The sequence below is a fragment of the Polyodon spathula genome, chromosome 16 (assembly GCF_017654505.1).
Source record: "Polyodon spathula isolate WHYD16114869_AA chromosome 16, ASM1765450v1, whole genome shotgun sequence".
NCBI classification, from domain to species: Eukaryota; Metazoa; Chordata; class Actinopteri; order Acipenseriformes; family Polyodontidae; genus Polyodon; species Polyodon spathula.
Genome location: NC_054549.1, coordinates 27,537,086 through 27,550,948, shown reverse-complemented (window position 1 = coordinate 27,550,948; position 13,863 = coordinate 27,537,086). Strand labels below are relative to the sequence as shown.

The window sequence follows — 13,863 nt, the reverse complement described above, 5'->3', positions numbered from 1 at the left end:
TTGAACTCCTTCACAGGAAGCCATTCCTTTTTATACATTTTTTGCAAACCACTTGACATCTAGCAGCCGAATATATACTTTTTTCTGTTGTCAAACACGAATAGTTCGATATCGAATCTGTTTTAAAGAATTTACATCTGGGTGGTCTGTTGTAGCCAATTTATTGAGTGAGTGGCCTAGTCAGACCTAGCGTCCTCTACTGTCTGTCCTCAAACTTTTAAGCTCTGCTCAAAGGACAGGCACAAGCTCAACCCCACACCTGCAGGGTTAGCCTTTGCCACCAGGGGGCAGTAGCACAGATACATCCATGTTAAATCTCAAAAACAGCACTGTCAGATCTGATTTGCTTACAAAAAACAAATTATATAATGTGAAAATGTGCAAAATATGTAGTTAAAATGAAATTCTTATGTGTTAAAGCCAGTTGGGACATTCTGAGATTTTATTTTATTTTTTTAAATCTATCTCCAGTTCCTCGGTTTTTAGTGTCATATGTAGCCAATGTGTCACACTGTTGAGAACAGATTCAAATATGCTTGCTAGGATGCTAATGTCTCCTAATGAGTCACAGTTAAAGCATGTTAGGTTTCAGAAGTTTTTATTTGTTTTTAAAAGAACAGAACCCGTGATCCGGTTTTTAAAGTGTTATTTTAAGAACAGAATGAAGTCAACACTGTACTGTACTTCAGTTTGATTCAGAGTGATATGGTGGCAAGAGGAGAAAGCTTGTGCTGCTACAACTAGAGCTACCTAACTGTCAACAATGTAGTCTAAGTTATGGAATAAATGTGTTTTATTAAAACAATAGTGTCTTGCTATTTAGAGTCCAGGGGTTGTAGCTAACAAAATACTTACATACTTACTATAAGTATTCTTTGGCATTCCCTTTGCCACAAACTGTAGGCTCAATTGTGGAATTTTGACAAAACAGGTTGTATTCCTTTTTTCAATCACAGTGTTTGTTGTTATACTTGGTAAAATAACATTTCCAGGCTTTCCTCTCAAGACGTCTGTTGCTTCACTTCCCGAGTCATTTCACCTCAACAGCACATCGGTCACTAAGGGAAGCAGTTGAATGGTTGGGAGCAATTTCACGCTTCAGGTGACACAACCAAGGCAGTGCATCACTACCTAGAAAAAACAAATTATTTAAACCTAGTGTTCTACCAGATATGCCGGATTTTAAAATGAAGATACGTGTTTATTATAATTTAGCATGACTGTGGGACATTGCATCTTTACATATGTTCTTATACAGATCAAAAAACACTTTGGTAGTCTGTAAAAGTATACTGGAACACAAGCCAAAGCCTATACTCTTTTAGATCGCATAGGAGCATGGTTATCCTCATAAATCTGTTAAGTCGTCTAATTAGAGATTCAATTGATTTAATTTCAAGTTTTGTATTGAATTATTTTTCCAATGTACAGTTCAAAGTGATTAGGTTCACATCCTGATCCTAGAAGCGTATCCTAGTTCAATGAATTAGTTCAAAAGGCACATTTTCTTCTTTGGAAGAAGGGGTTAACAATAGATGTAAATGCATTGCAAGTGCCTTCATTGTTCACGGTAGTCTGTACCAGCAGTGCACTAGGGTTTTGAAAGTGTTTTTGTCTTTTATTTTATTTTTTTTAGTAGTTGAATTGTTTGCCTTTTTAATACATTTTATACTTTATTCATTCAGCTTTTCCCTGGTCAATATTGCGTTTTATTAAACCTTTAAATTCCCAGTTGGCTAATGCATCCCAATTGGCTAAGGCGGGATCACATGACTAAACAATGGTCAATCAAAGAGCCTTTGACACCACCCGACTACAAACAAAATGGCGGACCTGCCACAGCATCACAGATTTCTGTGGATGAGTAATTTGTATTATGAGTTTAATAAACACAAGTTCTGTAAAACAAGTATTTACTGAAGTTTTTACCTAATAACGGAAAACGGTTTCACTTGGGCCTCCAGTGTCTGTCTGGGCAACCCCCCCCCATTGTAAGCCTCAACTGCAGTCAATAGTTGTATAACCTCCGATTATATTAACACTAAATGAAATGCTGGCCAAATCATGCTGTAAGAAAAGTTTATGCTCTGTTGATTCTGTATATATTTTATTTCTCATTTTCTTAGTTTCTCACTAATCTCTATTTTCCAACCAGGCAATGCTCGTGTTTGCTTTCATCGCACAGCTGGTTTTTACGTTTTAGCCTCCAAGCTTCTTTCATCTGGTTTTTAAAACCCTTTCTCAAAAATGAATGTGTGTTTTCATTTGAAAAGTCTTTTTTTTTTTTTTTTTTTGTCTTTCATTTGCAATTCATATAAACAGAAACACATGTTGTGACATGGAATACTAACTATACATTTTAATTGGCGGGTGTAATGACTTTCACAGAGCACCCAAGTTTCTTTCTCACAATCTTTCATTCAAAACTGTAAGTCGGCATAGTCTACCCGACCTTACTACTTCCTAACAGTTTGCTCTTTTGAAATAAACATAACAAGACTGTGTTTTGAAGCCCATATCATGTTCTGAGGGCATGTGAGCGTCCTCGATCACAAGCCTAAAGCCAGAATCACTTTTATGCTGAGCAACCCAGAGCAGAGACAGGCGGTTTACCGATCCTGGAGAACAGACCGCTCCTATTCCCTGTGATTGTGCTCGGTGTCTGGCCAGTAGAGGTCACTGTTGCACGATGAGGAGAAGCAATCCCTGCTCCCATCCCCCACCCCAGGAGCAACAGAGCCAATGTGACGGGGTCCCTAGCAAAGTTCAGCCTCTTTGCACAGCCAGGACATGAACTGGCAGGGTCCAAGCTGTATGACTCATCCTGCACTCCCAGCGGCAGCGCTTTAACTGGATGAGCCACTCGGGGACCCCATACCCCCCAACATTTGACATATGACAATAGGTACATGTTAGAGCAAATTTAAGGTAGTTTTGGCTTTAAAACTATAAAACATAATAAAGCATGTTCACTGTCCACCTACTCTGAACATGAGTGGATTTCAAATTTCAGTCCAATTTGTGAGGATTTGGTACCAAAGTAAGACAGCCACTACTGTACCGGCCAAATCCTTACAGTTGGAGGGAAATCTTTTAACCATGTAAAACTTCAAGATAATTAACTACTGGCTCTTTCAACTTTTTGCTAATTTTTATTTTACTACAATTCCTTAAATCCTTTCTCAAAAAATTGCCTTTGCAGTTGATTCCTGTCAAACTTTTTAAATGCATGTCTTTTGAAAGATTTACTTGAGGAGCTGAGGAACTATGACCTAAGATTCTCCTTGCATTGGGTAATCTGGATGTTTACATTAAAAAGTGTGGAAGGTGATCTCAAAGAGGGAGCGAGAGGATGTGTTTAAACTATGGAGCACTTGTTCAGCTTTGAGTTTCTGTCTGTATTGACTCTTCACTGAAAGGACAGAGTACCGCTATGAATAGATCTCAGTATTTGGCTGCTAACCCCAACTTCCTGCAGAGCAAATGTGTGGAGCCCATCTGGCCAGCGAGAAGACCAGAGAGCTCAGACGCTGGACTGTAGGGAGGGCTGTGGGGTTTTGGCAGTTTTTAGTACTTCTTAAAGATCATGATAATCTTCAATACCTGCCTGAAACATTGCACATATACAACAGGAAGTACTGCTGTATCTGTTAATTCAATTCAAAACATCAGGGGGAGAGGGTATATATCTTAAAAAACAATGCAAGAGTTATGTTTGGCATATTCCTATACTCGTTCAATATCCTTTTAATGACAGAACTTTATAAATATACATGTTTTTTTACAGTATTATATCCTTTTATATTATATACAGCAAAGCATACAGTTAAATGTTGACATAACACAATGGAGACCAAATAAATAGCGTGGTCTACTTTTATAGTTTATTTCTATCCCTTTTCAGAAATCCGCAACATTTCAACAGAAATACCCAAACTATATTTTTAGGTATATGCTTATTTTTATTTTTTTTAAAAGGTGGTGGTTAATACTTTTTTAAATATATTTTGATATGTTAGGTATGTATTTTGGATATTGGGATGATTTAAGCTTCCTTGTCTGTGGCAGAAGTGAAATTCATGGTAATATTCTTTTAGTAGTAAACAGATGACACTTTCTCGGGACAATAAGACAAAATCATCTAAGGAGAGCAGGTGGCCCCTAGTACAGTTTATTCAATATTGCACCCATTATTTACATGGTCCTGACAGGGACAATTTATCTGTTGTTGAACTCTGTCAACCCGTTTAATATCCTCCACATGCTTGGGCTTGCCACCACAGTGCTGTTGGGCTTTAGTATTTGTTTTAGCCGTGCAGGGCGAACCTCAACCCCTTTTTGTGCAAATTTACAATGTACTTTTAATGAATTGGTAAATGTGCGTAAACAAAGCATGCAGCCACTTGACGATTGGGATCCCCTTTTCAAATCTTTTTTTTCCTGACCTTACAGTAATTCTGGAGTAACACATCAGCTTAGAAGCCATGCCCCGGCGTCTAGAGTTGGTCAATATATCTGACTTGCAGGTTGATTTGATCAGCCAGGGGACTTCACAGCACTAGCGAGCCCCTGGATTGTGTTAACAACCTTTTGTGATTGATGCAGTCCAGGAGAATTCATTGGTGCTCACAATAAACAGCTGTGACTGACAGGGTGTAGGATTGATAAACCCATAGACTGTTATGGTACAAGACTGTCCACTTTTTTTTTGTCTCAAGAAGTGTCATCATCGATACATACCTAAAAATCCTATTCAAAAGCGTACTTTTTATTGAACTACAATGACTTACCAGTTAATTATCATTCTTTTATATATATGCTAGGGAAACCTATTGAATTCATCCAAACTACTTTTTATATAATGAATGCCAGTCCAAAAATGTATTTTATTTCTGTCCATAAAATATGAAGACACATATTGTAATAAATATCAAGACTCTGTTTTGACCAATAGGCATGTGAGTAATTGTTTTTATTTTATTTTTTTGACCACAGATATATAATTGGGATTGCAAAGACTGGAGTTTTGATTTTCTACAAGGGGATACCTTTTAAGAACATCTGCTGTCTATTCACTTTTGGCAAGAATTTCCCCTTGTGTTGGCTGAAGCCCCATTCTCTAGCTTGAAGTGAATTTCAGACATGTGCAACTAGAGTTGTAGCCAGACACTAGCATCCCACTGGGAGTACATTGCTGTGCAGCACCCCTTTCTTAGCAGTGTGCTTCTCTTTCTCCCTGCTCTACCTCCTCGCTATAGGGATGTGAAGAGAATCACTCCAGGAATCAAAACCTGCTCTTCCATGCGGTATGTCGTCAGATGCATATTTTAAACTGTTATTCTTAGACTTTACAACTGCTCTACCTTGTTTAAAAATAAGAAAAAAAAAACAAATCCATTTGTTTTAACCTCCCACCATATTTCAGAAACTTAACACTACAGACCTAATTTATACAACTTTTACAACCACTCTCTCCTCACCCCAAATGTTCCTTTTACCTTACAAGTCCTTATCCAGCTTAGCTTTACTCATGTTTTACAAGCATTTCTTAAGTTTTACCCCCACGTGGAGACAGTGATTTTGTTTTAAAAATGGTGTTTATTTATTATTCACTTTCATTTGTTATTTTCCTTAAATGTTACTTATTTTATGTTATTGTTTTAGTTATTGCATGGTGATCAAAACATTTTCTAACAGAGGAATTATTGCAATAGTGACAAGACATTGCTTCATTGGGTTTACACAATGTTCCTTTTGTTTTAAAAAAAAAAAAAAAAAAAAAAAAAAAAAAAAAAAACAGAAATTCATGAATACAGTAGAGCGCTTTTTGTTTTGCCAAGGATTGGGTGGTGTTTTGGGAATATCACATACTGCAATAGGAATTTCATGACACCACAATACACCCTGTTCTCCTATCTTAAGCATTTTTCCTGCAATAAGTGAGAAGTTGCCTTTACAAACTACTCTGGACTACAGATCGCGGGGCTGTTTAAAAAATTGCACAAACTTGTTGTCCAAGGGCAAAATGCTAGAAAAATCTACTTATCCTTCTTAAAAAATCTACTTGCCCTGCAAAAAAAATTGAATAACTTGTAGGATTTTTTTTTTTTTTTTTTTTTTTTTAGTGATTAACAGTGGCAGATCTAGCGTAGCTTGACAGGTTCACTAAATTCTTCAAGATACACAAATGGTTCCCTGTGACCCCACCTCACCTCAGCAAATGTATAACATATTTTTAAGGAAATGTTTGTTTTAGTGCAGTTTGGAACTCATTTGCTGGTATGTTTAAGTACCATATAAAGAGTACATCTATAATAAGCAATACTTGAGTTATTCAAATATAAATGTAGCTTCTACCTGTTTTTTTTCCACTCTCTCTGTATATGCTGAATCCAACTCGGGCGTTTCAGTTTGTTACATCACCTGTTGCCAACTATTACTGCTTTGTGGAATTCTGATTTTTTTTATTTTTATTTTTTTCTAAGTTTTGTAACTGCTGAACCCCAGATTTAAGGACTTGTGTATAACCTGGGGATAGGTTAGGATGGCAATGGATTTATTTTTCCTTTCCTGTACGTAGGCTTCTTGGGTATTATGATTTAATATACATACATTAAAGATAAATCTGGAACCTCATAGTCACCAAATCAAGTTTCTTGTGAGCAATGTGACAGATTTCCAATACTGACCCCTACAGAACACTTAACTGGTACCGTGCCAGTGCCTCCTCAATCAATAGAAGAAGTTGGATTTAAACTTGGGTGCGTTTGGTCTCCAAGCAGTAATTAAATTACATGCACATTACTAAAGGGCTCTGAGTCGAGCTGTAGTCCATCTGGAGAGCTGCTGTGCAGAGTCATGCTTTTCATTAACACTGGGAACACTCTGCACTTCCTTTTCCACCATTTGCTTCTGATATAATGGCAGGATTGCTGTACTTCTTTGTGTGCCATTGGCTACTTTTTCTCTCTTAATGTAATCCTTATGTAGGCGATCACTGGCAGGAAGTCTTGTTCTCTTTTTTTATCGTAGTCCATTATCATTTTTTTTTTTTTTTTATGCCGTGGTTTTTGCTTTGTCAATGTTCCCTTTTTAGTTCTGCCTGTCTCTTGGATGGAAAGTTGTTGGGTTGTTTATCAGCCTTGCCATGTTTAGAGATTTAGAACTTGTATAGAGCAGACTTTGCAAGCATACAATTATATAAGCACATGAACTGTATACAGCCTTATAGTTGAAAAGAAAGGATAAACTGACTTGTTTAGAGATTGGGTATGTTAAAATAATCAGATGTTGGGTACATTTTTATATATATATATATATATATATATATTAAAAGGAGCGTTTTCAGTACATTTTGTTTTTTTTTTAAGATAAAAAATTCTAGCACTCTTAACACACGTAGAGCTGGGTTTTAATTCCTAAATTGTTAAAGAAACGTACAAGATAATATTGTAAGTGTGAATGATGTGTTTTTATATTTCGTATGAATACACACTTTATCTGATTTAATCGTCTGTTTGATCGTGATAGGTACACTATTGCATCCTGGCCTGCATATCGTGATACATACTGTATCGTGATATTAGTGTTTTGTTACACTCCTACCCAAAATTGTGTACAGCATACACTAAACAGTTAAGGATTGGCAAACTCATTAGTTAATGATTTTAGTTGTTTTGTTTACCATCAAAACTTTTAAACAACATCTAATTGAAAGGCATGTTTCTTTCTTCTCTCTCCCCTGCTCTCCAGTTTGAGCTATCGGCTGCCCAAGTGACCCACCAGAGCCGGCGAGACCTGCTGGAAAGGACCTGCCAGACCTACACCAGGAAAAGGCGAGTGCTGACCCCCGACGACCTCAAACACCTCATCGTGGACGACCGCCATGGGCTTCTGTACTGCTACGTTCCCAAGGTGGCCTGCACCAACTGGAAACGTGTCCTGATGGTGCTGACAGGTGACGGCAAGTACCGGGATCCCCTGAAAATCCCTGCCAATGAGGCCCACGTTCCCTCGAACCTGCGCACGCTTTCAGAGTACAGCACCTCAGAGATCAACCACAGGCTGAGGAACTACCTCAAATTCGCGTTCGTCCGAGAGCCGTTTGAGCGCCTGGTTTCGGCCTACCGCAACAAGTTCACCCGGAAGTACAATACAGCCTTCCACAAGCGTTACGGGACCAAGATTGTCAAGCGACACCGGCCAGACCCCAGTGACGAGGCTCTGGAGCACGGGGACGACGTGTCTTTTGAGGAGTTTGTGTACTACCTGGTGGATCCCCACACCCAGCGTGAGGAGCCCTTCAACGAGCACTGGGAGAGGGTGCACTCGCTCTGCCACCCCTGCATCATCCACTATGACGTGGTGGGCAAGTACGAGACTCTGGACGAGGACGCCCGCTACATCCTGCAGCTGGCGGGGGTCAGCGATAGAGTCCATTTCCCTTCCTCCTCCAAGAGCACTAGAACTACGGATGACATGACTGCACAGTTCTTCCACAAAATCAACCCCTTCTACCAGAAGAAACTCTATAATTTGTACAAAATGGACTTCTTGTTGTTTAACTACTCTTTACCAACCTACTTGAACTTTCGATGAGAAGCATTGTCTTTTTTTGATGTGATATTTTACCTAATGAATGATAGGTATTTGTGGTGGTGGTGGTGTTGATGGCTGTGTACGCTGATGTTGAGGAATTGTGACATGCCTTCCTCAAAAACTGGAAGTTTTAAAATAATTTGCAGGATGTTAAGACTCTAAATAAACATAATGTTATTTGTGCAATACATCACAAACCTATTCTTATAGGAGTGAGTAAACACACACAAAATAGCCCATGTATAGTATGCAAGATTGAGGAGCAACTAACCCCAAAACAGACATTAGCAGAGTAAAGATGAAGTGTTCGTATTGTGTGCCATCCCAACACGTGTAGAACTTCAACAAAGGCATTTTTTTTTTTTTTTTTTTTTTTTTTTTTTTTTTTTTTTTTTTTATTTTTTTTTTTTTTTTTTTTTTTTTTTTTAAGGATCTATGTGTAACATTGCACACAGAATACAATACTGGAGGTTTATGTAGTTCTGCTTTGCGAGTTTGCAGATAGCCCCTAATGTACATATTTATTCAAGGTCTACTTCCATTCCAACAGCTTTAATTTATTACTAGTTAAATACTCAAGTGCTCATGAGCTTGAGTTGCAAAGATGTATTAACTTTTAGATGCACTGTGCACAATAGTGCAGACAGCTGAGAAAGTAGAAGCAGCATATATAATACAAATGTATTTGTGAAATCTATTCTAATTTTGAGAACCTTCAGACAGGTCAAAATTCAATTAGCTGCCATGCTGGATGCTTCATCAGCAGTTAGTGAGGGTAAATTTACTTCCCTACATCAGAGGAGGCAGTAGAATGACTTTAGTGTTTCTAAGGAGAGCAGCTTTTCTGTTTTAATGTCTGTTGTACTGTGGGAAGTACAGTACTAGATTTTTTTTTTTTTTTTTTTTTTTACTTTTATATACCTTATTGCTGGCAGAACATGGATATTTTTTTAGCCTTTGTATACATCCGCAGCAGACTTTGTCCTTAAATTGCCAGGAAGATGTTGTATTTTACTGCACAGTATATACATGCACATTCTGAAAAGATTACAACCTTCAAGACCTGTCTTGTTCTTAATGTTTCATTTCTTATATTGAATATCATATTGTGTGGTCTGTACGCTTCTCTCATTGTTTCTGCTTGGATCATAATTTGCCATGCTTACTAAATATTCCAGCTTCTGTATGAGGAAGCATATTGGTGTTGCACACCAGGAGGAAAAATATTTATGTCGCACGTTATTATCCTTCCCCAGCTTGCATTGCCTTTTTAAAAGATTTGTTTGCTAGAATAGTTAGTAAGCATGACAATCTAAGCTGAAACAGCTGCAGAGAATCGGACTGAATAAACCAATAGGAGATTAAACTAGTAAAATGGCATTTTAGGAAAACTTACCATAGATTATGGTAGTTTCCTTTTCATTTTTCTTATCAGATCTCAGTTGAACTGAGTATTGTTCATAAACGTGCTTGCATATCTGTATCTGTGACAGAGTGCTGTTATTGCAGAGTCAGTGGCTGAGCTGCAATTTGAAATGAGGATGTTTGTGTGATTACATGTTTAAAGGTACAAGGTGTCTTTTGTGTGGATTACTTAACCTTTCTTCTGTCATGATTTTTTATTATTCAAAAGTCAAAGTGCACAGACAGCTAGTTTTATTTGTTGCTTTTTACTCCAATAAGGTTAGTTCTAAAGAATTGTAAGGGGTGTTTGTTATTAAAGACAGGGCTGTTTTAGCAGACAGATACCTGTCTTCAGGAGGCTCCAGATACAGTGACTGTCACTCGTTAAGTCAGTCTGGCCTTTCTGTGTGATCAACAAACGTTTTAGTGACTGCCTGGAATTTACATTGACAGAGATTAATAATGTTGCAGTGGAGGGTGCAATATGTGCTTTGTCTCACTCTGGTTCTAGGGTTTTTGTAGCGCCTTAGTTAAATGAATTATAGTTATTCGCAAATGCAGGTATAACACATTTTGATGGTGTATCATCATGCAGCATTGCTTTTTATGTCAACCATACAGTATGTGTGTCTCATAGATACAATACTACATACACTTCACCATTCAAAATAAAAGTATACTGCAATTCTAGGTTTAAGGCCATTGATCCATCTCCTTGTCCAATTTGTATTTATACATGAGGTAAAGATACCACTTTAGTCATCTTTGGTTTGAATATTCAATGTGCAAATATATGGGCAGTTTCTGTTTTTGGCTGTTGATTTGCAGTCAAATTACGGGGTGATTTTATACATTGAAAAATAAGACATTTTTAACACATAGTATAACATTCACTAGTTCCAACAGCATCACATACTGTAGTGTCAAACCTTTTTCTTTGGAGTGCTGTGCCATGTTACGGATAGGATTATATTTATTGAACAAGGATGCTGTGAATTTCAAACGTTTTAGAATTGGTGGTTTAAACTGTTGAAACTAAGGTAAAATAGTGCTATTTTATGTATTAACAGACAAATGTAAAAAAAAAAAAAAAACCTGACCTGTTTACAAACTGAGTCAAGATACTTGGATTTATATATTGGTGAATTCCGTGACATAATCAACAGTGCCAAGAATCTCCACTAAACAGAGATGCCCTACAGAAGGGGTTCTCAAACCTGGTCCTGGGAACCTTTGTCTGCTGGTTTTCATTCCAGCTGAGCTCTGTTACTTAACTAGACGCTTAATTGAACTAACGGTTTGCTTAATTTGACCATTTTACTTGCTTTCACTTTTTTTTTTTTTTTTTTTTTTTTTTTTTTTTTTAAAGCAAATTATCAGGTCTCCGTTGGAATGAAAACCAGCAGACACATGGGGTCTCCAGGGCCGAGATTGAGAAGCCCTGCCCTACAGTATACCGTTGATGCAGGCCAGAGTGACTTGACATATGTGGTTCATTATGATCTTTTTAATTATTTTCATTTTTTATTTGTGTGTAATTGTCTGTTGAAAATCACTGGACGTTAATAGTATTTTTCATTGAGGAGATGTTTTAATTTAAATAAGAGGTACTTATCTTAGTTGTGTTCCAGTGGTTCTAAGCATGAATTTGGTTGTGAAAGTGAATCGGCTGGAGCAAAACTTGCTTCATAACAGAAGGAGGTCTCTCTTCACATGATTGTTAAACAAATAAAGTACCCTTTTTATGTAAAAAAAAATAAATAAAATAAAGTGCATTTTTAAAATAATGCTAAGATGGTTTATGTTTTGGACTTTAATAAAATCTATTAAAACTCTCAAGTGTCTAGTGAAACATATATTGACACCCCTGCCCCCACTCGAGTGTCCAATAATTTCTACTTGGCAATGTAGGTTTAATCCAATTAAACAGTAATGTTCCAGGCAGTTCCAGCCAAATAATTGACAGAGGCGTCAGTAAAGCAGCCAGTTTTTTCAGTAACGGTAGTTTTAACTACAGGCACTGATTCCTCCCTTAAGTGTTTTCTACCTGCATGCTGTCATGCTGTCAGAGTGTACCTCAGGGAATCTAAATGTGTGTTTGTTCCAATAATATTTTTTTAGAGAAACCATCTACAACATAGACTTTAGAGAAAGCATCTACAACATACAGGTTATGTTGAGTGTGGTGTTTTTTTTTTTTATTTTATTTTTTTACAGTCCCTCGTGTGTGTGTTTGTTGGTTGTTTATTATTGTTATTATATTTATGATCTATTTTTTTCAATTTAAAAAACACACAGAATAATTAAAAACATCATACAATGTGAAGGTACAGTAGCTCAAAAGTATTCACCACCCTTGGACTTTTCCACATTTTATTGTATTACAACATGGAATCAAAATGGCTTTACTTGAGTTTTTGCCACTAATCAACATAGTCCATAATGTCAAAATGAAAAATAAAATCTACAAATTTTTCTAAATTAATTACAAATACAAAACAGAAAATAATTGATTGCATAAGTATTCACCCCCTTGAGTCAATATTTGGTAGAGGAACCTTTGGCCCATAAAGGCCATTCTCAATTGGATTGAGGTTCGGGCTTTGACCCTTTTGTTTTAAAGCCACTCCAGTGTGGCATTGGCTGTATGTTTGGGGTCATTGTCCTGCTGGAAGATGAATCTTCTCAAGTCCCAGGTCTCTTGTAGACTTCAGCAGGTTTTCCTCTGTACTTCTCTGTACTGATTTCTCTGTACTTTGCTGCATCCATTTTGCCCTCTAACTTCACAAGCTTTCCAGGCTCTGATGCAGAGAAGCCTCCCCATAGCGTGATACTGCCGCCACCATGCTTCACGGTACGGATGGTGTTCTCAGGATAATGTGCGGGGTTAGGCTTGCGCCAAACATAGCACTTGGCGATAAAACTAAAAGCTCTATTTTGGTCTCGTCAGACCATAGAATCTTCTTCCACTTGGTCTCGGAGTCTCTCTCCCACAACTCTAGCTGAGATTCAATGTGAGGTCCCCCCCCCCCAACAGTGGCTTTCTTTTTGCCACTCTCGCATAAAGGCCAGTTTTGTGAAGCACCCGGGCTATTGTTGCCATATGCACAGTATTTCCCAGCTCAGCTGTGGAAGACTAACTCCTTTAGAGTTGCCATAGGCCTCTTAGTGGCCTCCCTGACTAGTGCCCTTCTAGCCCAGATACTCAGTTTTTGAGGACGGCCTGTTCTAGACAGATTCACAGCTGTGCCATATTCTCTCCATTTCTTAATAATGGACTAATTAGTGCTTCTGAAGAACCTTATTCTGGATTTACTTTGAATGTTCCTTCATCTTCATGATGTAGTTTTTGTTAGGAAATGTACTAACCGACTGTGTGACCTCCCAGAGACAGGTATATTTAACCTGAAATCATGTGAAATACCTTAATTGCACACAGGTGGACTCCATTCAACTAATTATGTGACTTCTAAAGACAACTGGTTGCACCAGAGCTTATTTAGGTGTGTCATAGCAAAGGGGGTGAATACTTATGCAATAAATTATTTTCTGTTTTATATTTGTATTTAATTTAGAACAATTTGTAGATTTTATTTTTCACTTTGACATTCTGGACTTTTTTTTATGTTGATCAGTGGCAAAAACTCCTAATTAAATCCATTTGATTCCATGTTGTAACACAACAAAATGTGGAAAAGTCCAACGTAAATACAAAAATGCTTTCTCCTTGAAATACAGTGGAAACCATCATGGCTACTCAAGGGAGCAACACAATATGCCCATAATAGGTGGTGGCCTTTGTACTGAAGGTACACAGACTTTATGGTTTCTTGTAACACATTTATTATGTAGGATTGTTTT

The 13,863-nt window shown here is 37.5% G+C and overlaps 1 protein-coding gene across 2 annotated transcripts in view; it reads left to right on the top strand.

Moving 5' to 3' along the window:
* Positions 1-8,964, top strand: part of LOC121329359 (carbohydrate sulfotransferase 11-like) — a 36,900-nt gene extending 27,936 nt beyond the window's left edge. Inside the window, exons 3-4 of one of the 2 annotated variants that reach the window (XM_041274930.1) lie at positions 5,259-5,306; positions 7,753-8,964. In XM_041274930.1, the coding sequence (XP_041130864.1) occupies positions 5,259-5,306; positions 7,753-8,598 (894 nt within the window). In that variant the 3' untranslated portion in view covers positions 8,599-8,964. The remainder of the gene's footprint in view (positions 1-5,258; positions 5,307-7,752) is intronic. The other variant, XM_041274931.1, reaches the window with a different exon arrangement.
* The last annotated feature ends 4,899 nt before the right edge of the window (positions 8,965-13,863 follow it).